At 65.4% G+C, this 27,613-nt stretch overlaps 2 protein-coding genes across 2 annotated transcripts; one reads left to right on the forward strand and one right to left on the reverse strand.

Moving 5' to 3' along the window:
- The first annotated feature begins 36 nt into the window (after positions 1-36).
- PLEKHG3 (pleckstrin homology and RhoGEF domain containing G3) lies at positions 37-8,369 on the forward strand. Its single transcript, XM_085063429.1, is given in 16 exon segments — positions 37-135; positions 2,698-3,011; positions 3,100-3,200; positions 3,301-3,370; positions 3,461-3,507; positions 3,588-3,738; positions 3,949-4,083; positions 4,186-4,368; positions 4,604-4,696; positions 4,780-4,866; positions 4,979-5,012; positions 5,097-5,204; positions 5,365-5,568; positions 5,689-5,710; positions 5,712-5,979; positions 6,228-8,369. Coding segments are annotated over 15 exon segments (3,336 nt in total). The 5' UTR covers positions 37-135; positions 2,698-2,735; the 3' UTR covers positions 7,785-8,369.
- SPTB (spectrin beta, erythrocytic) lies at positions 8,329-27,138 on the reverse strand. The gene is made up of 36 exons (XM_085063426.1): positions 26,999-27,138; positions 23,396-23,593; positions 23,170-23,321; positions 22,816-22,989; positions 22,615-22,706; positions 22,452-22,532; positions 22,244-22,359; positions 21,937-22,049; positions 21,670-21,857; positions 21,471-21,588; positions 20,991-21,149; positions 20,604-20,906; positions 20,304-20,454; positions 19,345-20,212; positions 19,124-19,261; positions 18,283-19,042; positions 17,988-18,190; positions 17,810-17,900; positions 17,589-17,735; positions 16,791-17,054; positions 16,444-16,659; positions 16,268-16,357; positions 15,906-16,181; positions 15,447-15,577; positions 14,992-15,196; positions 14,536-14,910; positions 14,148-14,392; positions 13,929-14,067; positions 13,771-13,855; positions 13,479-13,675; positions 13,283-13,392; positions 12,921-13,008; positions 10,061-10,230; positions 9,803-9,976; positions 9,689-9,731; positions 8,329-9,197 (listed from the first exon to the last, which is right to left on the reverse strand). The coding sequence occupies exons 2-36, from the start codon at positions 23,541-23,543 to the stop codon at positions 9,027-9,029; spliced, it is 6,981 nt and encodes a 2,326-aa protein (XP_084919552.1). The 5' UTR covers positions 23,544-23,593; positions 26,999-27,138; the 3' UTR covers positions 8,329-9,026.
- Positions 27,139-27,613: the final 475 nt, after the last annotated feature.

Raw genomic sequence — 27,613 nt, forward strand, 5'->3', positions numbered from 1 at the left:
CCCGGGAGTTCCCGTTCCCGGGGCCGGGCGGGGCGGCCGCTGTCCCCGCCCCAGGGCGCTCCCGCCGCTTCCTGCGGGCACGGCCGGGACGGGGCGGAACGGGACGGGTCGGGGCGGCGGCGGTAGCGGAGTGCGGTGAGTCCGGCCCGGGCGGGAACGGGGCACGGCCGTGGGGTCCGCGGGGGGGAAGAAACCGGGGGTCCCACTCGGGCGGGGTGGGGGGGGATAGTCCCGAGGGTCCCCGGCAGCGGGGGTCTCCCGGTGGGGCGGGATCCGGGGGGCCCGGTGCGGCAGGAGCCGTTGCATCCCGGTGGAGCGGGAGTCGTGGCATCCCAGTGGAGTGGGATCCCTGGGACCCGATGGGGCGGGAGCCGTTGCATTCTCGCACGGCAGGATCCATGGGTCCCGGTGGGGCAGGAGCCGTTGCATCCCGGTGGAGCAGGATCCACGGGTCCTGCTGAGGCAGGATTCGTGGGCCCAGGGGTACCTGGAGCTGTGGGCTCCAGTGGGGCAGGAGCTGGGGGTCCCCAAAAAGTGGGAGCTGTGGATCCTGGGGTCCCCGAGGTGCAGGGGACAGAAAGACCTGGGGGTGCTGGGAGACCCCCGGGTCAGGCACCCAGGGAAATGGGAAGTGGTTCCCAGGCCGAGCGGGGGGTGTAGGACAGGCTGTGGCACGTGGGGTGGCCCTGGACGGGGGTCCCAGTATGGGGTGGGGGTGTCCTGCGCCCCTCCTTCGGGATTAGGCGGTGCGACGCCACGGGCGCCGGGCTCTAAGAGGCTTTGTAAGCCCCGCGGGTCGGTGTCGCCGTGTCCCGGGAATGCCGTGACACGGGGACCCCCGTGGTCCCGAGCCGCCCTAGTCCCCGCGGGCGGGAGCGCCGGCGCCCAGCCTGTGCCCGCCGGGCAGCGGCGGTGCCAGCCGGGGCCGGGAGCGACGGCCGCGGCAGCTGCGCTGGAGCCGGCGGCGACCTGCTCGCTCCCAAGGCCGCTGGGATTCTGGAAAATGCCTGGAAATGGTGAACCGCCTGCCCTTATATGGCTCCGGCGGGCTGGCGCGCCGCGGCCCCTCTCCCGGCGTGCCGTGCCTTGCCGTGCCGGGATCCTGGGAAAACGCCGTGGGCTGTGCCTCGCGCCCCAACTCCCGCGCTGGAATGTGCAACGGGGCTGGCGATCCCACGGTGGGGAGAAAATCCCACCTCCCTCCCGCCGGCACCGGCGGCTCGGCACAACAAACCCGGCCCCTGCCTCAGTTTCCCCCACCGGGGAGTTTTGGGGACCCCCCGGAGCCCCCTTTTCGGCACTCCAGGGGGATTGCCCGTCCTGGCGGGGTCGGGGAGGGTCGGGGGAGTGAAGGTCAGAACTAATCCCGCTCGGAGCAGGCGGGAGCCGGGGGGCTCTGGGCGGCCGCGTGCCCACCGAGGTGACACTGGGGGGGTAAGAGGATCAAACCCCCCCGATCAGAGGGGCGGGATGACGGTGGCCGAGGGGCCGAGGCGAGTGGCCGCGGTCTCGGTGACGTGGGAGCGGCGCCGTAATCCCGGTGCTCTGAGCGGATTAGGATGGCCTGGGGGTGGCCTTCGGGGACGAGCTGCGGTAGCCACAAATCCCCGGCCAGGTGCTAGGTAGGGGAGCCTCTGTCTGGTCCCCCAGTGCCACCTGGGGGGGTCCTTTTGCCTCCCCCCCGGCAGGGTGGGATCGGGGTCGGGCACTGCCGGGAAGGATGCTCGGGGTCTGCTGTCTCTGGTGTCACCGGCTGCCCGTGGGGCTGGGGACCCCCCCGGGGTCGGGGTGACCCTGGGACCGGTTGTGCCATGCCTGTAGGGGTGAGAAATTTGGGAGCTGGGGGGGGGGGCTGCTCCCCAAATCACCCAGATCCGGGGTGCCCAGGAGGTGTCCCCTGGCAGAGTCCGAGGTGCCAGCACCCGGGGTCCCGAGCTGTGGCATCACTGGGGACATGGGGCAGGACCTCACTTGGGGGGCACCGCGGTGGCTTTTTGGGGGGCTCCTGGCGTGCTCGGGGAAGCCCCGGGGAGGGCGGCGGCTGGATGGCGGCCACGAGGCCCGGTGGGTGTGGGGAGGCGCCGACGGGAACCGGCCTGACCGGTTGGGTGCCGGCACCGGGGGTGCCGGGGGGCTCGGGCAGCCACGCCGCCAGCGCAGCACGTGGCCCAGCTCAAGGTCACTGTCCCCAGGGCCGCTCACAGCGGTGGGTGGCCCCGCGGTGACCGGGCTCAGTGGCCTCGACACTCCCACATGCTTCACCACTGGCCACTGTTTCTGGGCGTCCCAACTGTGTTTGTGGCACCGAGCGGTTTCGGTGGCGCGGGAGGATCCCGGTGGCACCGGTGGTCCGGAAGGGCGAGCCGGTGCTGAGCTCACCTGGAAGGTGTCCTGCGGGCGCGGCCGTGACGCATGGTCCCCGTGGGTGGGGGTGGAGGCGCTCGTCCCGCCTGGTCCCAGCACGGTCCGCAGGTCTGGGATGGGCATGGGGGCTGAACTTCCAAATCTTGGCATTGGTGGGCTGTGCTGAGACCACGTTGTGCTGTTTCCAGGCATTTTTGGGGGTGGGGGATGCTGGCACCCCTTGGCATAAAGGGTTTGGCCGTCAGGGCTCTTCATCAGGGTGACCCCCTTGATGCCACATGCCACCATATTTGGGGGGTCTCCGCACCACCTAACCTGCCATTCTCCCCCCAGAGCCACCTTGTGCCCCAACGGTGCCAGGGGATGCCGGGATGCCGGTGCCCGCGTGCCTGCAGCACCCTGCCCTGAGCCCGGAGCCCGGCTGTGCCATGGAGGATCCGCCCGGCGCCAGGACCGAGCCGTGGGCAGAGGGCCTCCACAATGCCAACAACAACGCGTCCCCGGGGGGGTGGCCAGGTGCCCGCGGTGGGCACCCCTTGGCAGCTTTTGGGAGTCCCGGGGCCAAGCCCAGCTACCTGGACCGTGTGGTGCAGGAGATCGTGGAGTCGGAGCGCACCTATGCCCGCGACCTGCGCAGCATCGTGGAGGTGGGCAGCGGGGGGCACCCGGGGGGACGCCCCTTGGGCGGGGTTTGGGGTCTGGGGGTGCAATGGTGCCACTGTGGGTGCCTGGCAGGGTTACCTGGGCAAGATCATTGACGCAGAGGAGCCGGTGCTGCGGCCGGAGCAGGTCAGCGCACTCTTTGGGAACATCGAGGACATCTACGAGCTCAGCAGGTGGGGGAGCTGGTGCCACTGCGGGGAGGACTGGGGTGCCACCCTGTTCTGTGGGTGGTGGGGGGAAGCTGTGGTCACCCTGTCCCCTCTGTGCCCCCAGCACCCTCCTGCAAAATCTGGAGAGCTGCGCCAATGACCCTGTGGCTGTGGCCGTGTGCTTCGTCACCCGGGTAAGGGTGGGCAGAGGGGAGGGCACTGGGGTGACACCAGGGGGGACACGTGGTCATACCAAGCTCTCACTGTTTTCCCCTTGCCTGCAGAGCCAGGAATTTGCCATCTACACCCAGTACTGCAACAACTACCCCAGGTGGGTGGCAGGCACAGGTCAGGGAGGTGGGCAGGGGGCACACGGGTGGGCAGGGGTCTGAGCCCCCTTCCCACCCGCAGCTCCGTGGCTGCACTGACTGAGTGCATGAGGAGCAAGGTCCAGGCGCGGTTCCTGCGGGAATGCCAGGAGCGACTGCGCCACGCGCTGCCCCTCGGGGCCTACCTGCTCAAGCCCGTCCAGAGGATCCTCAAGTACCACCTGCTGCTCCAGGTGAGCTCCCAGTGCCTGGCACAGCACAGTGCAGGTACCTGCTGTGGCGTGGGCACCTGGCACAGCCTGGTGTGACAGAGGGAGAGGCCACAGGCATCTGGCACAGCCTGGGTGCCTGAGATGGCACAGGGACATGGCTTGGGTGCCTGTAGCAGTCCAGGCACCTGGCACAGCACATTCCCGTGCCCTGATGCCACACGCTGTGCCCAGGAGATTGCCAGGCACTTTGAGCACAAGGCAGGGGACGACTACGAGCTGGTGCTGGAGGCCATTGACACCATGACCTGTGTGGCCTGGTACATCAATGACATGAAGCGCAAGCACGAGCACGCCATCCGTCAGCAGGTGGGTGCCAGGGGGGCACATGGGGGTGCTGGATGGCACCAGGTGACACGAGATAGGCACCGTGGCAAGGGTGCTGACGCTCCTGTCCCCGGGTCTGTGCAGGAGATCCAGTCACTGCTGCTGGGCTGGAAGGGGCCAGACCTGACGAGCTACGGGGAGCTGGTGCTGGAGGGCACGTTCCGGGCACAGCGGGTGCGCCATGACCGTGCCCTCTTCCTCTTCGACAAGGCCCTGCTCATCACCAAGCGCCGTGGTGACCACTACATCTACAAGAGCCACATTCCGGTGCGGGATAAGGACGGGAGACTGGGAGGGTGACAGGGATGGGGGAGCCCACTGGGTGACAGGGACCCCAGTGGATGCCAGGGATGGAGGAGCAGGGTGGGTGCCAGGGACCCCAGTGGATGCTGAGGTTGGGGGAACTGAGGAGTGCTGGGAATGTGGGACCCCAGTGGGTGCCAGGGACCCTGGTGGGTTCCGGGGTGGGAAATTCCAGGGATGCTGATGCCTCTCCGGGCAGTGCTCCTCGCTGATGCTGATCGAGAGCACGCGGGACTCGCTGTGCTTCAGCCTGGCACACTACAAGCATGGCAAGCAGCAGCACAGCCTGCAGGTAGGGGGGCATGGAGTGGGGGGGCACCCTGGGGACCCCCGGGAGTCCCTGCCCGACCCCACCACCCTCCCTGTGCCCCCCAGGCCAAGAGCGTGGAGGAGAAGCGTGTGTGGACACACCACATCAAGAGGCTCATCTTGGAGAACCACCATGCTACCATCCCCCAGAAGGTGAGGGTGGTGGGGTGGGCACCTCAGTGACAACAGAGACCCCCCTGGCACAGCAAGGGGGGCAGCTGCACCCTGCCTTTTCCGCATTTCTCTCCATCCTCCCTCCACCCAGGCTAAGGAAGCCATCCTGGAGATGGACCTATTCTGTAAGTGCTACTGATGCCCTGCCATCCCCTCCCTGCCTTCCTCTGTCCCCTCCATTTTCCCGGTGTCACCCCTTGTCCCCACAGACCCCCCGCGCCTGCCCCGCTGCAGCCCCGAGCGCCTGAAGAAGAGCTGGTCCTGCCAGCCCCTGGGTGACGCTGTCACTGACCCACTCCAGGGACGCCGGCAGTCTGGTGAGAGCAGCATGTCACCGGTGTCCCTGCTGTCCCGTGTGTTCCCACCGTGCCACCCCACCATCACCCCTTCCCCATGGCCAAGCTGGCTGAGTGACACCAGTGCCAGCAGGGAGGGTGGTGCAGGGTGCTGATGGTGGCCCTGTCCCTGTCCTCACAGAGCCCTTCCAGCACCAGGAGCACACGGAGACACTGCTGGAGCGGCTGCAGGGACACGGGGGGCACAGGCAGTCGCGTGTGGACAGCAGCTGGCATCAGGGGACTCGGGGGGCTGACAAGCTGGGGGACACAGGGGTGATGCCACCGTCACCTCCCCTCCCCACAGAGCCCACCAGGCACAACCTGTGGCACCTGGGTGAGCAAGGTGAGCTGGCACAGCCGTGGCAGCAGCGCGACTGGTGGAGGGGTGACTTGGGGCGGCTGTGGGGGGAATTCTGGGGTGCTGCCCCCACTAATCTCTGCTTTTCTCTCTCCTGGCTGGCAGGGCTGAAGGTAAGGCCAGCTGTAGGTGGGTTGGGGTGCCCGGTGCCCCCAGCTCTGTCACGGGGCGCTGAGCCTGGCACTCGTCCCCGCGCAGAACACTGGCAAGGAAGGGGCGCTCCTGGAGGTGGGGGAGCCCCCCCAGCACCCCAGAGCCTGGGCCGCAGCTGAGGGCATGGCAGAGGAGGAAGAGGAGCAGGAGGAAGAGGAGGAGGAAGAAGAGGCTTTGGGCAAGGAGTGCCAGGAGGAGCTGCCAGGGGCTGGGGATCTGCTGGTGGAGCCCCAGGAGGAGCAGGTACCCACCCCAGCCCTTCAAACCCCAGGGAGGACATCCAGAGCACCCCAAATCACTTCTGGGGCATTCCCATATCACATCTAGGGCACCTGGCATCACTACCAGGACATCCCACACCACTCCAGGGCACCCCATGTTGCTCCCAGGGCCCCTGCAGGCTCCCCAACCATGGTTTGGCTGGGATTTATCCTGCTTGGAGCACCCGGGTGCCCCCCAACTCATGACATCCCACATTTGCTCTTGCCCAGGCCGGGGGGCACCCATGGGTGCTGGAGGGACCCAAGCGGCCGAGCAGCTGGGGCCCAGGGAGCTGCGAGAAGGTCAGTGCAGCCCCCCGGCCCTCACCCGGGGGTGCCCAAGGACCCAACAGCAGCGCTGGGGAGCACCCCGAGCTCCTGGGAGCTCCCAAATCCCCGTCCCTGGTGGGGACCATGGCGCTGCCCGGTGGGGTCAGGGAACCAGAGCACGCTGGAGAGGATTTGCAGGTGATGAGCAGCGAGGAGGAAGAGGAGGAGGAAGAGGAGGAAGGAGCTGCCAGCATCCTGCCACTTTCTGTGCTGGACCAGGCCAGCGTCATCGCCGAGCGGTTTGGTGGCGGCAGCAGCTTGTCCCGAAGGAGCAGCCTGGCGCTGGAGGGGCCCCTGGGACGCACCCCCAGCCACGGCGGCAGCACCCTCAGCCTGGACGGGGGCCCCCCGCTCGAATCCGGGGAGCCCGGGGTGTCCCCCAGCGCCATCCCCTCACCCGAGCCCTTTGTCAGAGCCCGCCGGGAATCGCTGCTCTCCAACCGGGACCGCCTGCTCCTCGACAAGATCAAGAGCTACTACGGCCACGCCGAGAACCGTGACGCTGGTTTTGGGGTGCGCCGCCGCGAGAGCCTCTCCTTCATCCCCAAAGGGCTGGTGCGGAGCTCCGTGTGCCGTCTCAACGGGCTCCCGCGGCCCCCGGAGAACCCCGAGCCGCCCGCCCAGCCCAAGACACCCGAGCCGTGCCAGGAGAACGGGGCACAGCCCCCTGAGCCGCTGCTCATCCTGGAGGAGGATGATGTGGGCACCGCTGTGACACCCCCGGGGCCTCCCCCGCAGCTGCTGCTGATGCCCCCTCCCCTGGGCAGCAAGGTGTACCAGCTGGCGCGGCAGTACAGCCTCCGCATCAAGAGCCGCCGCGCCGGCAGCCGCCGCCCCCCGCTGCCGCAGCAGGAGGACGGGGACCCCCACCCCAGCACCCCTTCGCTGGCTGTGCCACAGGACGGGGGGCTGGCGGCATCCCCATCCCCGCGTGCCCCCCGCAGCCCCTCGAGCCCCATGGGCACCGAGCCGTTCGCCTGGCCGGACGTGCAGGAGCTCCGTGCCCGGTTCGGTGCCCCGCGGCCGCCGCCGGTGAGCCGCAGCCGCTCGGCACCCGAGGGTCCTGGCCGCGGTGGGCGCCCAGCCGGGAAGGAGCGGGGCAGCGGCCGGAGCCGCAGCGCCGAGGCCAACGGGGGCTCCGACACCCCGAGCCCGGCACCGGCGCGGCACAGCAGCGACGGGGCATTGTGGGTGGCGGCCGAAGCCCCCCTGGGCCCCGGGCAGCGGGTGCTGGTGCTGGAACGGCTGCCAGAGCCCCCCGCCTACGTGCAGATCCGCTCGCCCACCACGCGGGAGAAGATCTGCCTGAAGGCGGTGGTGGAGCGCTGCAAAGCCTACCAGGCGTCCGAGGAGTACCGTCGGCGCTGCCCGGAGACCCCCGGTAGCCCCGAGCCGCCGCGCCATGGCCTCGTCAGGGACCTCCGGCAGAAGTTTCAGACCCTAGATGCTGCCAGCTAGGGCCAGGGATCGGCAGAAGGGGTGTCCCGTGGACCACCAGGGGAAGGAGCACCCTGTGGACCCTCGGGAAAAGGAGTACCCTGTGGACCCTCAACCTGCCCTGGAGAAGGGGCACCGGATGGACCTCCAACTTACCTGGAAGAAGGGGCATTCCATGGCCCCCCAGGCTGTTTGGAAGAAGGAGCACTGTGGGGACCTCCAATCTACCCAGGAGAAGGGGCACCCTGTGGACCCCCAGCCCACCTGGAAGAAGGAGCATTCCATGGACTTGTCCAGCTTGTCCAGGAGAAGGGGTACCCCACAGATCCCCAATCTACCTGCAAGAAGGGGCACCCCATGGCCCCCCAGCCCACAGGGAAACGGGTACCCCATGGACTCCCTCAACCCACCTGGTGAAAGAGCACCCTGGAGAATCCCACCCTGCTCTGGTCAAGGGACATCCACTATTCTTTCCACCCACAGGACCAGGGGCGCCCCAAGAACCACCCACCACAAGGACCAGAGGCCCCCCCTGCCCTCCAGGCGCCCAGCACTGCACCCCCACTCGCTTTCATATCTTTATTAGAAAAAAAACCCCAAACTGAACCCAAAGTTCCTCTCTGGTCGCCCGCCCCCCCTGGGGTGTCTCGGCCCAGCCGCGGGGTGCAGGGGGCCCCCCCACTCCGGCTGGGGAGGGCACGGGGTGGGGGGTGCCGGAGAGGGGCCCCCATGGGCCGACGCTCTTTGGTTGGTGCCCGCGGGGGCCAGGGGTTCCCCCCTTTGCACCCACGTGCTGCGGGGGGTTATGGCTTTGGGGGGCACCCATGCGCCCCCCGTGCGGGTGCTGGGGGGTCCATGCACACCTGTGGGGCGCACACCTGTGCCGTGCGTGCGGAGGGGGGCCGGGGGTGCACCTGCATGCGGGGACACACGTGTACAGACGTGTGCGTGCAGGGACACGTGTGGGCACGGGGGGCACACGCCTGGCGGGCGCCTGGGGCCGCCTCCGCGCAGGGGTGCGCCTGAAGCGTGTAAATGTATGTATATATATAAATACAAATATATATATATACACCTGTGCACACGGACATGTGTGCTCGTGGCAGGAGGGGCTGGGGGGCTCCCACCCACGCATGACCCCCTTGTGCCCCTCTAGACCCGGTGGCACCTGTACAGGCACCGCACACGCGTGTCCTTACACACATGTGGCCCCGCTGGCATGACGTGGGGTGTTGTTCCCCCCCACCCCGCCATCCAGGGGGGCTATTTCTTTTTTGGGAAGAAGCTGAAGCGTTTCTCCTTGTCCTTGCGGGGCAGAGCGGCTTCGGGCGGGGCTGGGGGTATGGGGAGCGGGAGGCTCTGCGCCTTCCCGCGGCTGCCCCGACACTCGGTGATGGCTGCGCTCAGCCCCTGCAGCCAGGCCTGCAGCTCTTCCTGTGGGCATGGGGGGGGTGGGGGGGTCAAGGGGGATGTCCCTGGTCCCCCAGCAGTGTCCCGGCCACCCCCACGGCCCCCTGAGTGATGCCAGTTGCTCCAGCTCTTCTCCAGCCACCAATGTCCCCATGGGCACCGCACCAGCTCCCCATCATATTCTCACGGCACCCCTGGCCATCCCTTGTCCCTCTGGGCACTGCTAGCCACTGCTGACCACGTTCCCTGGCCATCCCTGTGTCCTGCTACTACCCTCCTATGTCCCCTGGGTCACTGCTGGCCACCACCACATCCCCTGGACATCTACGGCCAGCCCATCTACTCCTGAACACCACTGCTGTTCCCCTGGGAACAACCAGTCAACCTGTGTCCCTCTGGACCTCTCTGACCACCCGTGTCCCCTGGGCACCACTAGCCACCCCACATCCCCCTGGGAACTGCTGACCTCTACCATGTCCCCCAGCCACCCCACGTCCCCCCAGGCCACCCCTCACCTCATCCTTGCCATGGAACAGCCACTCGCTGCCATTGCTGAGCCTGGGGACAGAGCACAGACACCAGTGCCACGCATGCCCACCGTGCCACCCCCCGCGGCGCCACGCCCTCACCTGAGCTTGAAGACGTGTTTCTTCTTCTTGTAGCCCGTGGGCACCTCGCAGCGGGCATCCCATAGCCCCAGGGGCTCCTCGCCCTGGCACGGCAGCCCCAGCGCGCGGCTCTTGGCGTCCTTGAAGAAGGCGAGCTGGCCGCCCCGCAGGACGCAGTACCGTGTGCTCCACGACCTGCACCAGCACCGTGTCACCCCAGGGACACGCCGGTGCCACCGCCCCGCCGGGGCAGCTCGCCGCTGCCGCCGCTGTGCCTACCGGTTGGACGCACGCTTGGTGGCTGCCTCCAGGTCGTGCTTGCGGCCGAGGTAGCCCTCCAGCTGGACACTGCTGACGCGGGCGGGCAGCGTGGCCGGCTCCTCCGGCTCCTCCCGCGGTGGCCGTGGGGTTGGTGACACCGGCTCCTCGTCTCCCGTCCTCGGTGCCGGCTGTCGCGAGGCAATGGCGCGGTTACACCGCGGTGTCACCCACCCATCGCCACCGATGCACGTGCAGTGAGGTGTTGTCCCCTCCCATGGTGGCACTGGGGCACGTGGGTTGTGTCACCAGTGGATCATGGACCTCAGGCTGGTGGCCTGGGGTGGGACACCCCCCCCGGTCTCGGTACCAGAGACCTCACCACTTCTGATATGTGGGAACTGGTGGTCACTGGGAGGACCCCAGTGAGTGGCTGGGTGCCAATAACCCCACCAGCTCCAACACATAGGAACTGGTGATTGCTGGGATGACCACTCAGCATCCCCATCCCCATGTGATCCCGCAGTGAGTGTCTGGAATCCTGCAGTGAGCTCAGCTCTGGGACCCTCCATGCAATGCTGGTGACCCTGCCAGATCCAGCATGTGGGAACTGGCAGTTGTTGGGAAGACCCCAGTGAGCATATGGGACACAGTCCAGCCCTGGGACTCTCAGTGCAGTGTCAATGACCCCACCAGCTCCAGTATGCAGAAACTGGTGGCTACTGGGAGGACCCCAGTGAGTGGCTGGGACATGGTCCAGCCCTAGGACTCCCAGATCTCGGTGACAGTGACCCCACCAGCTCCAGTATGTGGGAACTGGTGGGTACAGGGAAGACCCCATCAATCAGCTGAGACCCTCAGCACAGTGCCAGTGAAGCCACCAGCTCCAGTACATGAGAACTGGTGGCTACTGGGAGGACCCCAGCGAGTGGCTGGGACACAGTCCAGCCCTGGCACCCCCCAGTCTCAGTGCCAATATCTCCCCAGATTTGGGGTGATGAGGTTAAGCTAGATAAGTAGTCCTGGGAGCCACCTCAGTGTTGTTGCCAGCCCAGGGGACTTGGGGACAGCACGCTTGGTGGGAGGTCCAGTCAGTCCCATGGTGCCTGGTGAAGGGTGCACAGCTGGGTGCCACAGGAGAGGCTCAGCCAGGGTCCCAGTCCCCAGGGAGCCAGGAAATGTCCATGTCTCCAAGCAGGCAGGAACGATCTTGTCCCCAGGTGTGTAGTCAGGGGTCTTGTCCCCAGGCAGGCAAATGTGATCTTGTCCCCAGGGAAGCAGGAGACGTCCCAGGTAGAGGGGGCTCCTGTCCCCAAGCAGGGGAAAGTGTCTGTGTTCCCAAGCAGACAGAGAGGACCCTGTCCCCAACGAGCCAGAAGATTCCCATGTCCCCAAGAATGCAGAGCAGGACCCTGTTCCCAAGGAGATGCCCATGTGCCTGAGCTGGCAGAAATGATCTTGTCCCCAAGTAGGTTGACAAGGATCCTGTCCCTAGGCAGGGGAAAGTGATCTGGTCCCCAAGATTCCAGCGATGCCTATGTTTGTGAGCAGGCTGGCAGTAAGCAGACAGTGAGCTCCTGTCCCCAAGCAGTTGAAAGTGGCCATGTCCCCAAGGAGGCAGAGAGGATCCTGTCCCTGAGTAGCCAGTAGATGCCTATGTCCCTGTGCTGGCAGAAATGATCTTGTCCCCAAGGAGCCAGGAGATGCCCATGTCCCCAAGCAGGCAGAAGAGGCAGAAGAGGAAGAAGAGGTTCCTGTCCCCAAGGATCCAGAGGATGTCCATGCCCCAGGCAGGCTGGCAGTAAGCAAACAGGGCTCCTGTCCCCAGGCTGATGTAAGTGGCCATGTTCCCAAGCAGACAGAGGGGCACACTGTCCCTGAGCAGCCAGAAGATCCCCACATCCCTCATCAGACAAAAATGAGCTTGTTCATGTGTAGGGACTCCAGGATACTGTCCCCGAGCAGCGGAAAGTGATCTGGTCCCTGAGGAGCCAGGAGATGCCCATGTCCCCAAGCAGGCAGCAGAGGCAGAAGGGGTTCCTGTCCCCAAGCAGGCAGAGCAGGTGGGAGGAGCAGAGAGCTGGCAGTGAGCACAGCGGGGCTGGCACACAGGGTGACAATGCCCCGTGGGTGATGATGCCTTGCAGGGTGACAACACTGTGAAAGGTTACAATGCTCCATGGTGCTGATGCCTTGCAGAGTGGCAATGTCCCACAGGGTGATGATGCCCTGTAGGGTGACAGTGCCCCATGGGGTGACGATGCCCCATATGGTGACCCTGTTTCTTGGGGTGCCGATGCTCCACAGGGTGATAATGACCCACAGGGTGACAATGTCCTGCACAGTGCCGATGTCCCACAGGGTGCCAGTGCCCCGTGGGGTGCTGATGTCCTGCACAGTGCCGATGCTCCACAGGGTGATAATGACCCACAGGGTGACAATGTCCTGCACAGTGCCGATGTCCCACAGGGTGCCAGTGCCCCGTGGGGTGCTGATGTCCTGCATGGTGCTGATGCCCCGCAGGGTGCCGATGTCCCACACAGCAACGATGTCCCTTGGGGTGACACGGTGGCCCCAGGGTAGACACTCCAGCTCTGGCCGCTGCACTAATCCCCGACACACACATGCACCCATGAGTGCCACCCCCCATGTCACCCCAGGAGTCGAGGCAAACGGGACCTCAGCACCCCTCTGCCCGCCCGGCCTTTTTGGGGTAATTCAGCATTTATTCAACTCAAGGCAAGGACAAGGTGAGGGTTGGGAACACGGGGATCTGTCAACACAACACGGTCACAGTCACAGGGGGTACCAGGAACTGAGGGACATGCAGGGACACCTTTCTGGCTGTTGGGGAAGGTAAAAGCTAAACTCAAGAACTGACCGGCTCTGGTCCATCTGTGGTGGGCAGTGAAGTGTCCTGTGTGCTCTCATCCTTCCTCTTCTCCTCGTCTTCCTCCTCCTCCTCGGACCTGCACAGGGAGACAGCTGGTCAGCATCCCCATCCCAGATGTGATCCCACAGGGATGGGCCTGGCTGCTGCTCTTCTGTCCCCACTGGGGGATGAAAGTCCTGTCAGGGTGAGGCTTGATCTTCGTCTCTCCTCTTCAGCAGCATCAACTTATTGCTCGGAAAAGGCAAATTGCTAAAAATCCCCTTAATGCTAAAAAACATCCTCAATGGTTTGAGAAGAGGGAATTGGAAACAGCATCGCTGGTCACATGGAATGGTGGTGGCATCCCTTACCCGGCCTCCAGCTCCCCATCCAGATCCAGGCAGTAGTCAGGAGCCTCGGAGCGGGTCATCCCATCCTGCATCAGCCCCTCACGCAAGGACCGCCCACCCAGGAGCTCCAGCTGCAGGGGAAGGGGTGAAAGCGTTAAGGGATGTGGGGGGAGACTGAGGCAGGGCAGGCAGAGGCCTCATCCCAAGCCTTCCTCACCGTTGTCAGCTTCCTGAGGGCGGCGATGCGCTCCTCCCAGGTGGCCGAGGACTTCTCAAAAGCCTCGTGCCGCTTCAGCAGCTTCTCCACCGCGTCCACCGTCTGCCCGTAGTCACTGCTGGCCAGGTAGGGCTCCTGAGCCATGAGCCACGACTCGGCCATCGAGGCGTCGCGGGAGAACTGGCACACCTCCAGCACTGTGGGAGGGATGGGCAGTGCTCAGCCCCTGGACCACCTGCCCTGACACCCCCAGTACCTCTGCGCTCCTCCCCAGAACCCCTGGCGCACTCACGCAGCCGCAGCCGCTCCCAGCGCTGCTCCCACGTCTCCTTCATGGCTTTCCTCTTGTCCACCAGCTCCACCAGCTTCGCCTTGATCTGTGAAGGGATGCTGTCAGGGTGTGGCCCTGGTGGCACCACCACCACCACCCCCCATCCCTGATTCCCTCACCTCTGGTGAGTCCTGGTGCTTGCGCTGCAGCAGCTTCTTGCCCAGCTCGATGCAGGTGGTGAAGTTCTTGTCCCGAGCATCCATCTCAGCCTTAATTCCCTGGTGGTACTTCATCAGCAGCTCCACAGAGGAGACATCCCTGGGGACACAGAGGTGCCAGCGTCAGTGGTGCCATCAGTGTCGTGTGCCATCCCAGCTGCCTGCCGGGTGCATCCATACCTGGGCTTCTCCTGCGTCTCAATCTGCCGGACGGTGCTCTCCATCCAGGAGAGCAGATCCCGTGCCATGCTGAAGAAGCGGTGCTTGTCGGCCGTGTCCACCAGCCGTGCCCGACGCCCGCTGCATGCCTCCAGCAGCTCCTGCAATGCTTGGGCCACCTCCTGCTCCTGCTCCTGGATTCCGGCCGCCTTCTCCCCAGCATAGGCAGTCTGCAGGCGCGCTGCTGTCTCCCGAAACTGCTGCACCTGCATGGGGAATCACAGAATGGCTCAGGTTGCCAGAGACCTCAAAGACCATTGAGCCCAACCTCCCACCATGGGCAGGGACACCTTCCACGAGACCACAGGGAACGCTGAGTGTTGGCATCCACGCCAGGATGGAGCCTCACCTGTGCCTCCAGCAGCTGGAGGTCCCTCTCGAAGGCGCTGTGCATGCGGTGGAAAGCCTCCACCGTGCCAGCATCCTCGCCCAGATCCTGGGGCAGCTCCTGGCGCCGGGTGGCAATGAGGGCCAGCAGCTCTCCACCATCATAGAAGTACTTGTGGAGGTCGTGGGATGCAGCGAGGAGCTGCATACGGGTGTCGATCAGCTCCAGGAGGTCAGCCCAGCTCTCGTTCAGCCCATCCTTCCACTCGGCTATGGTGGCCGCCTCGCTGTGCCCCGCGTCGATGAGGTCCTCGATGGTCAGGTTCACCCGGTCCACGCGCTCCTGCCCCACGCTGCCCGTCTCCCGCGCGAACTCCCGAAACTTCTCCCGCAGCAGCTGGGTGGAGGGAACAGAAGAGTCAAGTCGCCCCCCTCAAGCCACCCACTGGCACTGCCACATCCACCCCATCAGTCTCACCATGACGTGGTCCAGGTCCTGCCCCATCTCCTGGGAGGAGGCGACCACATCGCGCTCGGCAATCCACTGCTCCAGCTCTTCCACCTCCCGCTTCAGCTGGAAGAGGTGGGACATGTTCTCCAGGCGCCGGTGCCGCTCCTCGGCCGCCTCCTTCAGGCCCGCGTAGTGCTTGTCCACCTGGCCCTGCAGCCGGATGATCTGCTCCCTGCACGGCCCCGGCACACAGACACCCAGTTCTCACCCATGAAAAGATGTCTCTGACCCACCCGTGTTGACATCCGGGGGGTTTGGGGATGAAGGACCCACTTTGTGCTCCCCACATCCCTCTGCAACCACCTCCCTGCCCAGCTGGAGCAGCTGACACCGCCAGAGCTCCAGCCAAACCCCCCACCCACGCAGTGCTGAGGGCATGGGGTTGCCCTGAGGGACAGGGGACATGCGGTGGTGGCACCTACCCCTCGGGGTGGCCAGCAGAGAGCAGCTGCTGCGCCCTTCCTGCCAGCTCCTTGATAGTTTGTCCATAGTCCTCGATGGAGCGCAGCTGCCGGACATGTCTCTTCAGCATAATCAAGCAGCTCTCCTCGTCCTATGGCATGGAAAACATCGGTTCCATCAGCATTTGTCATGGTCTGGGGACATGGACCAGGGTCTAGACCCAGCGCCCACCCTACGGGAACCTGCTGGCTCCGTCTGATGCCACAGGGAGCAATGGTGAGCATGGAATGGGATGGATGGTGTGCAATGGCATGGGAATGACATGTAAGAGCAGAACACACCATGGTTTGTTACATATGGATGATGTCCAACAGCACAGCATGGTACCACCTGAGTCAACACTGGACATCCCAGCAAGGCACAGTCCAGTGTGGCACAGACCCCCCAAACATGGAGCACCCTATGGAACTGCTCCTCACCTTTGGCTTTTCCTCAGGTCCCATGAAGAGCTCCTGCTCACTGACCCAGGCCTCAGCCTCATCAGCATCCAGGTAGTACTGCTGGGCCTCTTCGGCCTCATGCAGCCGGCGGTGCCGGGCGGCTGCCTCCTCCTGCAGCGTCTCCCACAGTGCCTGCAGCTCCTGTGCCTGTGCTGCCAGCTCTGGGCCTGGCTCCTCACTGCTCCCTGCTGCCTCCCCACGGCTCAGCACCTCGCTCAGGCGGGGGGCATGGCCTGCCAGCTCCTTCTGCAGCGTCTGCCAGCAGGAGGGAAGTCATGGTGAGGGTCATCCATGGGATGGATCCCAAGGGACCACCCAGGATGGTGGCAGCTCAGGCTCACCTCGTTCCTCTTGGTCAGGCGCTGCACACTTGGAAGGTCTGTGCCATAATCTGTTGACCTCACCAGGGAAAGCCGCTCCTGCACCCATAGCTGTGGAAAGGAGCACCCACTGAGCCTGCTGTGGCACCCATGGGTGCTCCCAGCTCCCCAGCCCCTGCCACACTGAGGATGCTCACCGTCTCATCCTCCAGATCCCGCCCCAGTTGGTACATAGCCTTGGCAGTCTCCAGCTCCTTCCTCTTCCTCTCCAGCGGCTCCAGCAGCTCAAGGACTCGCTGCCGGAGCATCTGCTCCTGCCCAGTAGCATCTGGCACATCCCTGGCACCAGGGGTGCCCTGCCACCCCAGTTCTTCCAGCTCCTTCATCCACGTTCTCACTTGCTCTTCCAGTCTCTGGCGGGGCAAATCCATGTGAGTCAGGGATCAGAGCTGAGCTGGAGAACCCCAGTCCCATCTGGGAACAAACGCCACCCCTCGGACCTCCCGCCTCTTCCCAAAGGAGCCAGTGAGGTGCCAACACCCACCGTCAACCTCTTCAGCAGCAGGTTGGTGGCAGTGAGGTCCTTGACCTTCTCGGCATGGCGCAGCTCCTCCTGCGCCCGCCCCAGCCAGCTCTCCAGCTCCCCGTAGCTCCGGGCGTACAGCGCCGAGCGCTCGGCCTCGAACAGCTGCCGGCCCCTGTCCTCGGCAGCGTCGCGCAGCATGGCCCAGCGCCGGCGCAGCTCCTCCAGCCGCTGCGTCACCACCGCGCTGTGCTGCGGCTTGCGTGCGGCCAGCTCCGTCCCCTCCTGCAGCAACAGCAGAGAGCTGGGTGGTCACTGCAGCACGGGGACATCCCACCCACGCGGCAGGTTGGGAGCCTTCCAGAATCACGGAATTGTTTAGGTTGGAAGACACCTCTTAGGCCATCGAGTGCAACTGTTCCCCCAGCACTACCAAGGCCGCTACTAACCAACGTCCCCAAGTGCCACATCCACACAGCTTTAAAATCCCTCCAGGGAAGGGGATTCTACCACTGCCACGGGCAGTCTGTGCCAGGGCTGCACAACCCTTTCCCTGAAGAAATTTTCCCTGATATCCAACCAAAACCTCCCCTGGTGCAACTTGCAGCTGTTTCCTCTTGTCCTGTCCCTTGTTCCCTGGAAGCAGAGCCTGACCCCACCCCACTGCACCCTCTTGTTAGGGAGTTGCAGAGAGCGAGAGGGTCTCCCCTGAGCCTCCTTTTTTCCAGGCTGAGACCCCCAGCTCCCTCAGTAATTCCTCATGCTCCAGACTCTTCCCCAACTCTGTTGCCCCTCTCCAATCACGGTGCCAGCACTCACTGCCTCAATCTTTTCCAGCCAGCTCTGGTTGGGTGCCAGCTCAGCCATGAACGCCTGGTGTTTCTTCCACTTGCTGTGGAGACCACGGCCTTCTCCATAGGAGACATCCTGAGCCATCAGCATCTTCTCATCCACCCAAGCATCAAACTGCAGGGAAGGCGTGTCAGTGCTCAGCTGGTGGGGATCCCCCAAGGGTGCCACCGGCTGTGCTGCATTCTTACCTCCCGGCAGCTCTGCAGGAAGGTTTGTAAGTCGTGGTTGTCCTGCAGCAAACCCTGAGCCTCCTCCACCTTGTCCATGACAGCTCCATGCCTGGCAGGGGACCATGGATGGGCAAGGTCAGCCTCACTGCCTACACGTTGCCCACCCACCCACCTGCCAGCCCTTCTCCAGACTCACCGCTCCTGGAGAGCCTGGCACTTCTCAGAGATCTTCTCAGCAAAGATGTTCTCCTCAGCCACCAGTTTGGTGCCACCAGCCACCACCTGTGGGACCTTGTCGGCGTTGCTCTCCACACCAGCACGGAAGTTCTGGAAGCGGTGCAGGGCAGCAGCTGCTCCCTCCAGCGTGGGGGGCAGCTCCAGGTGGGACAGCGTGTACTCCTGAGGGGCATGGTGAGGGGTCAGCGCGCAGTCGCCCCTTTCTGGGGTGCCTGTGAGCCACGACAGACAAAGGACATCACTTGAGCACCCACCTGCTTGGTGAGGAGGATCTCCGCCTGCTTGGTGTCACGAAGGAACTCCTGGAAGTCGCGGCACTGGGTGAGGAAGCGCTTCCGAGCCTCTGCCATCTTGCCCAGGGCAGCCCAGCCATCCTTCACACCGCCCAGACGCTGCCGCAGCCCCTCGTATTCGGGGTCCGTCTGGCCCCCCAGCACCCGCTCCCCCGACTCCGCCAAAGCAGCGAAGGCTCCTGCGTGCTCCTCGGCGTCGCGCCGGGCAGCTTCGTGCCGCTGCAGCATCTCCTCTGCCTCCCCCAGCGACGCCGGCACCTCATCGACGGCCGCCACGGCTTTCTGAGCGCCGAAGAGCCACGCCTGGAAGTCATCCAGGTCCTGCAGGAAGCTCCGGAGCTGCCCGGCTTCCCCCAGGGACGCTGCCCGCTCTGCCAGGGCCGCCTGCAGTTCGTCCCAGGCGGACGTGGCCGTTGCCAGCTTCTGGGCCACCTCAGGGGCCACCTCAGGGCGCTCCTCGGCCAGGCGCTCGGCTTGGGAGCGCAGGGCGGCCAGGCGGTCCTGAGCCACCGCCAGCTCCCGCTCGATGCCGTAGAGCTTGCGCTGGGTGGCCAGGACGCCAGCCAGGTCGTGGCCCAGCTCAGCCGTGGCCTCCACCGCCCGGGCTTTGCTCCGCAGCCATTTCTGGGTCTCCTCGGACTCCAGGTTGTAGTTGAGGAGGCGCAGTGCCGAGCCCACCGCCCGCCGGCGCTCCGACACCAGCTCCCGGAACCGGCCCCACCTGCGGGACAGAGGCGGGGGATGGCGGGGAAGGCACGGTCACCGTGTCACCCGCCCGCCCCGGTGTAGCCCACCACCGCACCTCTCGTTGAGCTGCTCCCGGCACTGCCGGACCTGAGGGCTGCGGGGGTGCCCGCTGGCCAGGAGCCCGTCGGCTGCCTGGTTGACCGCGGCGATCTGGGAAGCCACAGTGGCCATGTCTTGCTCCAGCCCGTCCAACCTGCGGGAACGTCCAGGCTTAGAACGGGCGGCAACTCGGGGCAGGGCACGGCAGCCATCGCCACGGCTGGGGCTCCTTCCTACCTGCGCTGCGTCACGTCCAGGTCCTCCAGCGCCTGCGGTACCTCCAGCTGCCCCAGCCAGGTCTCCTTGGAGCTCATCCAGAGGTGGCAGGCATCGCTCTCCCCGAAAACGGTGTAGAGGTCCAGGGCGTCCTGCAGCTGGCGGCCGCGGCGCTCGGCCAGCGCGGCCGCCTCAGCGTGCAGCTCCCGCAGGGCCGCCAGCCGGCTCTGCGCCTCGGGGCCGGCGCGCAGCTCCGCCGGGAAGCCCTCGGCCTGCTGCGCCAGCCTGTCCAGCTGCTCCCGGGCGGCCGACAGCTCGTCCAGCAGCTCCTGGTGCTGCCGCAGCAGGACGAGGGTGCGGGATTCATCCTGGCCCAGCTCCTCGGCGGCCGCCCGCCGGCGGGCATCCTGCAGCCCCTCCGCCAGCTCCTCCACCTCCGCCTGGAACTGGAAGAAGCCCTCGGCTTCCCGCAAGCCGCGCCGTCGGAACGCCGCCAGCTCCTCCAGCTGCGCCCACAGCGCCCGCACGGCCGCCCCCCGCTCCCGCAGCCGCTCGGCCGCCCGGCCCGTGGCCGCCAGCCCCTCGCCCACCGCCAGCGCCTGCTCCAGCCGCCCGCCCCGGCTCCGCAGCTCTGCCTCGAAGGCGGCGTGCCGGCGCTGGAGCAGCAGCACGCCCGGCAGGTCCTTCCCGAAGTCCAGGGAGGAGTAGAGCTGCTCCTGCTCCTTGATCCAGCTCTCCGCCTCGTCCAGCTCCCACAGGCAGGTCCAGAGGGAGCGGGATTGCTCCAGCAAGTCTCTCCTCCGTGCCGCCAGCAACCGCAGCTCCCGCCAGCACATCTCCAAGTGGCGCACGCGGTCCTGGATGACTTTGGGGTCGCAGGGACGGTAGCCTGGGCAGGGAGCAGTGAGGGTGCTTGTCAGCACGGCGTCCTGCTTTGCCTTGGCCACGCCGGGGATGGCGGCGTGTCCTGGCACACCTACCCTCGGCCTCGGCGAAGCGGAGGGCAGCAGCGCTGATGGCCCGGGTCTTCTCTGCCTGTACGGCCATGTCGGCCTCCAGCAGACGGTGGGTCTGCAGCAACTCCTCCGCTTCCAGAAGGTGCTTCCCAGCTTCGGGAGATGCCAGTTTCACCTGCAGGAGTCTCTCAGCCTTTACCCACTGACACCCAAAACTTGACACCAGCACCTCAACACCCCATCTCCCTCCTCGGGGGGCTCCCACCAACAGCTGGTGGGACAAGGACATCTCATCCATGGTGACACCCAGTGCCCACAGCTCACCTTGACCTCATCCATCCAGTCGATGCAATGGAGCATCTCCTGGAAGAGGTGCTGCAGGGTGAGGTTCATCTCTAGGCGCTGGCGCCGGGCGGCCAGCAGCTCCAGGAGCTGCTTCCAGAGGCGCAGAATGTTGTCCTTGCGCCCGTTGATGCGCTGGATGTCGTGGTAGCCCTCCAGCTCCAGCTCCTTGGCCACCGCCTCAATGGCCTGCACCCTCTCCCTGTAGGCAGCTGTGTCTGTCTCAATGGCCTCGTGCTTCTTCTTGGCCGCCTCCACCGCCGCCAGATCTTGCCCAAAGTTGTCCTGCCCCGGCACAGAGCCCGTGGTGAGGCTCTGGTGGGGCTCCCCAGGGTGGGGGTCCCCAGGGCGGGGTGTCCCCATCCTCACCTGGGCCACCAGGCGCTGGTTCTCGCTCAGCCAGGCCTCCCGCATGGCCGCTTTGCGGTCGAAGCGCCGTGCCAGCTGCTCCAGCTTCTCCTGACGGATCAGCTCGTTGCGCAGCGCCAGCTCCCGCTCATGCTCCGCTTTCTCCAGCTGCTCCCAGGCCTGGGGAAAGGTGGCACTGGGCAGGTGGCACCCATGTCCCACATCCCCCCACCCACCCATGCCTTGTTCTGCTGGTGAACTCCACTGTGAAGCCCAGGTGGAGAAACACAACCTGCCATGGGATGGATTAGTCCTGCCCCAGGATGGATTCAGCGTGTCCTGGGATGGACCTGAACTGCCTCAGGAGATGGACTCAGCCTGCCCCAGGACCCATCCCAGCCTGCCCAAGGACCTATCCCCACCTGCCCAAAGACCTGAAGGAGATGGATCTGATGACCCTGGGTGACAGATCCCAACTACCACAGCAGACAGAGCCCATACCCGGTTGATGTCAGAGACCAGGCGCCCCTCGTGTGGGGTGTAGACACGCTGGTTGTTGGCCCTCATCCGCGACTGGATGGTGAAGAGCAGCACCTCCAGGTTGCCCTTCTCCTGAAACCTGCCCCAGAGAGAGCTCAGCGTTGGGTACCCTTGGGTGCCCCACACTGCCAGGCAGGCACGGGGAGCGGGGAGCTCTTACTTGGGGGGCTTCTCCACGGTGCGGTAGGTGCTGAAAGCTTGCAGCTGGTGCTGCACCCCAGCCAGCGAGTTGGCGAAGCTGCGGCTGTTGAGGGAGGCGATGGTCTGCTCAATCCAGGTGAGCAGGTCAGATGCCAGCCCCCCGTAGCCCTCGATCATCCTCTCTGTCTCCTTGGCGTGCTCAATGACCTGCAGCGGGACTGAGGGTGAGCGTGAGGTGCTGGCAAACCAAGAGAACCCCTGCAACCACTTCAACACCATTCCCTACCTTGCCCAGGCGCCTTCCCTCCACCTCCAGCACCTTCATCTTGGAGAAGTAGTGGTAGAAGGCCACCACGTAGGTGATGATGGACTTCTCATCAGGGTTCTCCGTGAACACATCTGCCCAGTGTGAGTGAGAGGCGTCACTCTTGACCCAACCTTAACCCACCCCACAAGCTACCGCAGCCTCGTGAGGTCCCTCCTGTGCCCACCCAGGCTCTCTTTCCATGTATTGGGAACCTCTCTGAGCTTCATGAATCCTGGGAATGTCCCAGAGGAAACTGAGACAGGAGGACTGGCAGCAACCACCTCACCTTCGGGGTCGAGGAGCGGGGTGATGCCCAGATGCCGTTCTGCCACGCTGAATGCATGCTCCAGGTTGTGCCGGGCGTTGGATTTGGTCAGGTTTTGGAAGTCAACCAGCTCAGGCCTGGGGACAGGGGGTGCAGGACAGTGGTGACGCACCTGTGGAACATTCCTTGGTGCCACCACCACCCCAATGCCTGCCACTGTGCTGCCTACCTGTGCTTGTGGATGAGGGCATTGAAGGCCAACCCGTCCTTCCAGCTTGAGGTGAAGTTGGTGACGTTCACGTGGGGGTACCTGCGATGGGGACAGGGTGTCACTGTCACCCTCTGGATTCTCCCGGACCCTGATGCAATGGCATGGGGGTCCTACCACCTACCCTGCTGTCTTCATCTGGCACCAGAGCAGCAGTGCATCCCTGGCAGAGCGTGTCTCCCGGCCCTCCTGTGTCTCCACAATGATGTCCTGGATCTGGGGGCAAAAGGACATCCTGGTGTTGGGACAGCAGCTCCATGGAGGATGGCTCCCACTTGGGAATGAGGTGTGGAGCTGAGCGATGTCCCAAACCACCCCTCCTCACCTGGAAGCGGAGGATGATGGTCCAGATGAGGCCAAGGACAAGGCGGTGGTTGCCGTCCACAATGTCGTGGGAGCCCATGTTCTCCAGGTGCACCCGCTGCTCCTTCAGGAACTGCAGTGCCTTGTCCACATTCTCCAGGCAGTGGATCCGCATCCGGCCCTTGGTGGGCTTGGGCTGGGGCACAGCAGTGCTCAGCACCCTCCCCTCCACACCCCAAGCCCTGCCCAGGAACACCCCATGCCCATGCTGCCACCCCAACCCTTGGCCAACACCAAGGTCAGCGCTTTGGTGGAGCAGCTGAGATGGCATGGCAGGGCACAGGTCCCAGGGTCTCCAGCTGAATGAGATACCTACCAGAAGCTCTCCTGACAGCACTTCCAGCAGCTTGATGAGCACCCGCCCATCCCGGAGATCCATGTAGAGGTCTGAGATGCGGCAGGTGACACGAGCCAGGTGCGAGTTCACCCATTTGGTAAAGGTTTTCTTCTGCACGGCCTCCCGCTCATCTGCGGGGACAGTGGGCATGGAGTCACCGACAGCAGGGACAACCCGGGGGAGACCGAGGGGACCCGCCACCCACCTGCCAGGGCTTTGATGCGGGAGCGCTCGAAGAGCCGCGCGGAGCTGTTGTCGTTGTCCAGCTCATCGTCGGACGCATCCCAGCGGACATTGAAGCGGCTGTACTGCTGCTGCAGCTCCAGCTGCTCGTAGTCGTTGGCCGAGGTCATGGTCCCGGTGTGCCCCGGCCTGGTGGCCGTTGGCTACCGGTGAGAGGCCCCTGGGGGACAGCGGAACCGTGAGCATTGGTGCGGCTGCGGCGGCTCACTGGCCCTGTGGCACGTGGGGATTTGCGGCTCAGAGCCGCGGGATAAGCTGCTCAGAGGGATTTAGCCTCACCCCACCCAGGTGTTGGGGGGGCACCTGGCAGCTGCCCGCTCCAGGACCCCCATGCCGAGCCATGCTGAGCTGTGCCATTGGCTATTTACGGCGCTGTGTCCCCACCCAGGTCCCTTGGCCCAGCTAAAACGCCAGCCCAGGTCCCCAGGGGTCCCCCCCAAATCCTTGGGTGCCCCCAGGGAAGGGGCTGCTGCTCACCCCCACCCCAACCCCTGCGCCACACAGGGGCGTCGCTGGCACCGATGGCAGAAAGTGGGTGACAGCTGCCGGCAGGGGGGGGCCACCCACCCCCGGGGACATTTGAGACACAGATAGGACGTGGCTGGTATCTAAAAATGCCTCCGAGCAGCTGTCGGTGGCTGCTGGGGCCCCCGAGGGGTGCGAGGAGATGGGCTGGGGCTCCCCACAGCCAGAAGCACGTCCAGGGCCCCCCTGGCAGCCCTGAGCTACACAGAGCCCTCAGTCATGGGTGCCAGGGGGAACCCCATGTGCTCCAAATCCCTGGTGTTCCCGTGAGCTGTGATAGCCCGTGCGCCCCCAGGTCTCCCTGGGACCCCCGTGCATCCCCCAGCTCCTCCCTGGCAGGGTTATCGGGGCAGCCAGGCTGTGCCACACCCAACTCCACACCCTAATCGGGGCGGTGCACGCAGGGCCTTGCCTCAGAGCTGGCAGCATGGGGAGCATGCAAGGACATGGCGGAGTGTGCAGGAGTGTGGACAGCACAGCAAGGACACGTGGGAGCACGCCAGCGTGTGCAAGTGTGAGGACGGCCATGCAGAAATGTGGCAGAGTGTGTATCTGTGAGCCAGGACATGCAGGGACATGTCACAGCGTGCACATGCGAATGAGGACACAAAGAAGTGTGACAGAGTGTGCACGTGTGAACAAGGACACACAGGGACATGCCAGAGCGTGCACAGGTGAACAAGGACACACAGAAGTGTGCCAGAGTGTGTGTGCCCGAGCAAAGACAAGTAGGAACATGCCAGAGTGTGCCAGAGCATGCACATATGACCAAGGACATGCAGGAACATGCCAGAGAGTGCCAGAGTGTGCATACATGACCAAGGACATGCAGGAACACCCCAGAGCGTGCACGGGACACACGCAGCAGGCACACGAGTGGGTGCAGGGCCATGCAGATGTGCACAGGAGCAGGCAGGGGGTGCTGGAGCTGGGCCTGCAGCCCCTCGTGCCGTGACTCCATGCCTCTGCCAGAGCACCGAGCTGGCCCTGGCAGGAAAGCCATGTGGGAGCCCAGATTTGGGGATTTTGCCCCCAAAACTTCAGGGACTGGCAGCAAGACGGGTGTGCTAAGTTGTGATGGGTCTCTGCAGGACACCTCAGTCCTGACTGTGTCCCTGACAACACGGCGGCAGGGCCATGGCCGTGAGCATCCAAGGAGGAGAAAGAGGAGGAGGAGGAGGAGGAGGAGGAGATGACGCGGAAGGGAGCCACAGCAGGCCCATGGGAGCATTCTGAGCGCGGGTGCTCACCCACCCTTTAAATCTCCCTCCGCCTCACCGGCGCCTTCCGAGCATCCCTCCCTGGCACAGCCGTGCCGCCACCAGCGCCCGCCACCCGGGAATTGCCATTCCTCCCGCTCAGCGTGCAGAAAGCTGGGAATGCCAGTGTGCTGGCCTCGCCGCCAGCATCCTGCGGCCGCGGCCCGGGCAGCATTGTCTTGCCCGGCCAGCAGCTCAGCACGGTGAATCAGCACTTCCCGGTGAGGGGCTGGCACCGTGCCACCACCACGGTCCCCCCACCAGGCACAGGGGATGTCCCCCTGCGCCCCAAGGGTGGCTGGGGCAGCGGTTGGCACCTGGCACCTATGGCACCCTCAGACCCATTCCCTGGCTCATCCCTCACAGCCACAGCATGCTGCCGGAAAGCCCATTCCCGGTGCACAGAAACTCATCAGAATCCCCCAAAACACCCCAAAATTCTGCCCCATCACAGCCCCCCATAGCCTGGCATGTCCCCATTGCTCCGCTTCACCAAAACACTTGGATTTGGCATCTCCCCCATGTCCACAAGCAGTCATGCTCCCGCTGGGAAGGGGCAGGAGCCCGGGGGGCATCCCCCAGCCCCACAGCAGCCTCCTGCCTGCGAGGCACAGGGCCAGGGCCGGGAGCAGATGGTCCCTCTCGGCACGGCCGCGTGGCACAGCACGGGGCGGTTGGGCATGGAAAGGCACGGCACGGCTCCTCCGGCTGCGATGCCCCGCTCCGGCCAGGGCTCCCCGGCCACACTCCCACCCCCCAGGAGAATTCGGGCTTCCCCAGGGCCACATGCCGGCCATGCCAGGACTGTCCCATGTCACCCAAGCCGGTGACACGCACACGTGCTGACACTCCACAGACATTTTTGGCTATAAATAGGCCTCCCCTGCACACAGCGCCAGCCAAGCCCCGCTCCCTTCTTAGGAGCTGCCCCCCTGCACCCCAAGATCACCAGCCAGTGCCCCAAAACCACCCGATAGTGATAAAACACTCCACGGGGGGCTGTGCTGGCACCCAGCAGGGTTTTCTGAGTCTCCTCTGCTTGCCACCGTCTTCCAGGGCACCCCAATCCCCTGGAGATTTAGAAAGGGAAAAGCTGGGAAATCAGGCCTGGGGGATGCCTAAGTTATTGGGGTGAGGGTAAGAATTCCCCCAGCCCAATGCCCACCCGTGAGCATCCTCCTGACACTGGGACGAGGAAGGCCAAGGGCACGGCACCCGGAAAACTCTTCCCAGTAACTCCATGTTGCCCAGTTGCTAAAAACTGGGGGATGAAGTGGGTTGGGTGACGTGTCCCACCAAGATCCTCTGGACTTGCCTTGCCCACCATGTCCCGACCATGCTAGGAGCACCCAGGACTGGTGTCGGGAACCCTCCAGGGGTTGGCACCCCAGGAAAAGTGTCCTCAGGGGTGTCCCCACACTGTCCCCGGGCTGTCCCCAGGGTGTCCCTAGAAAGTCACCGCCACTTGCCCGCCCCGTCCTTCCCGAGAGCAGCCCCGAGGGACACGGGGTGACAGCAGACGCCCCACCGCGGGGCGAAAAGGAGGTTCAGGCCCCCCAGAAGGCTCTTCAGCCCCCCCCACCAAACTTTCCTCCGTGCCCACCGTCGCCCCACCGGTACCGAGCCCCGCGTTCGGTGCCGCATCCCCACCCGGTACCCTCCGGGTGGGCAGCGCCTGCCGGTGCCCCCCGCCGCGTGTCCCCGGGGAGCGGCGCGTCCCGCTGTCCCCCGCCCCTCCCGTGTCCCCCGGAGCGGCGCATCCCGGTGCCGCGGGGTCTCACCTGCGCGGGGCGGCGGGCGGGCGAGCGGCGGCGGCGGCGGCGGGGCCGGTGCGGGAGCGGGGCGGGGGGAGCGGAGCCGCCCTGCACCGCGATATAAATAACATTATCTGGGCGCGCAGGGACATTCCTACCCGGAGCCGGCGGCGCTGCCCGGCCCCGATAGCCCCGCTCCCCCCGGGAGGGCCGAGCCGGGCGGGCGGGGACGGGGATGGGCGCAGGGACGGGGACGGGGACGGGCCGCCCGCCCCGCAATGCAGCACAGCGGCGCCCCCCGGCCGCCAGCGCCACCGGCACCGGCAGCAGCACCAGCAGCATCGACACCGGCAGCACCGGCAGCGGCAGCAGCAGCGGCAGCAGCAGCGGCAGCAGCACCGGTAGCAGCACCGGCAGCAGCACCGGCAGTAGCACCGGCAGTAGCACCGGCACCTGCAGGGTGCGGAGCGGCGCAGCGCCCCGCCGACACCGCTGGGGATCCCCGGCCAGCGCACGTGTCCTCCGCTAGCCCTGGATGTCCCCCAGCTAGTCCTGGGTGTACCCCATTAGCTCTGAATGCCCCCCAGCTAGTCCCAGGCATCCCTGACCTAGCCCTACGTGTTCTCCACTAGCCCTATGAAT

This window comes from Lichenostomus cassidix, chromosome 5 (genome assembly GCF_008360975.1).
Source record: "Lichenostomus cassidix isolate B80296 chromosome 5, HeHo_3.0, whole genome shotgun sequence".
Lineage (NCBI taxonomy): Eukaryota > Metazoa > Chordata > Aves > Passeriformes > Meliphagidae > Lichenostomus > Lichenostomus cassidix.

What these genes read in the sequence shown, in the direction of transcription:
- SPTB (XM_085063426.1), bottom strand. Translation starts at nt 23,543, where the DNA reads ATGACCTCGGCCAACGACTACGAGCAGCTGGAGCTGCAGCAGCAGTAC. An exon ending in TGGTCTCTGACATCAACCGG is followed by an intron (nt 21,150 to 21,470) that starts GTATGGGCTCTG and finishes ACCTTTCCCCAG; the next exon opens with GCCTGGGAGCAGCTGGAGAA. An exon ending in CCGCTTCGCCGAGGCCGAGG is followed by an intron (nt 20,213 to 20,303) that starts GTAGGTGTGCCA and finishes CTCCCTGCCCAG; the next exon opens with GCTACCGTCCCTGCGACCCC.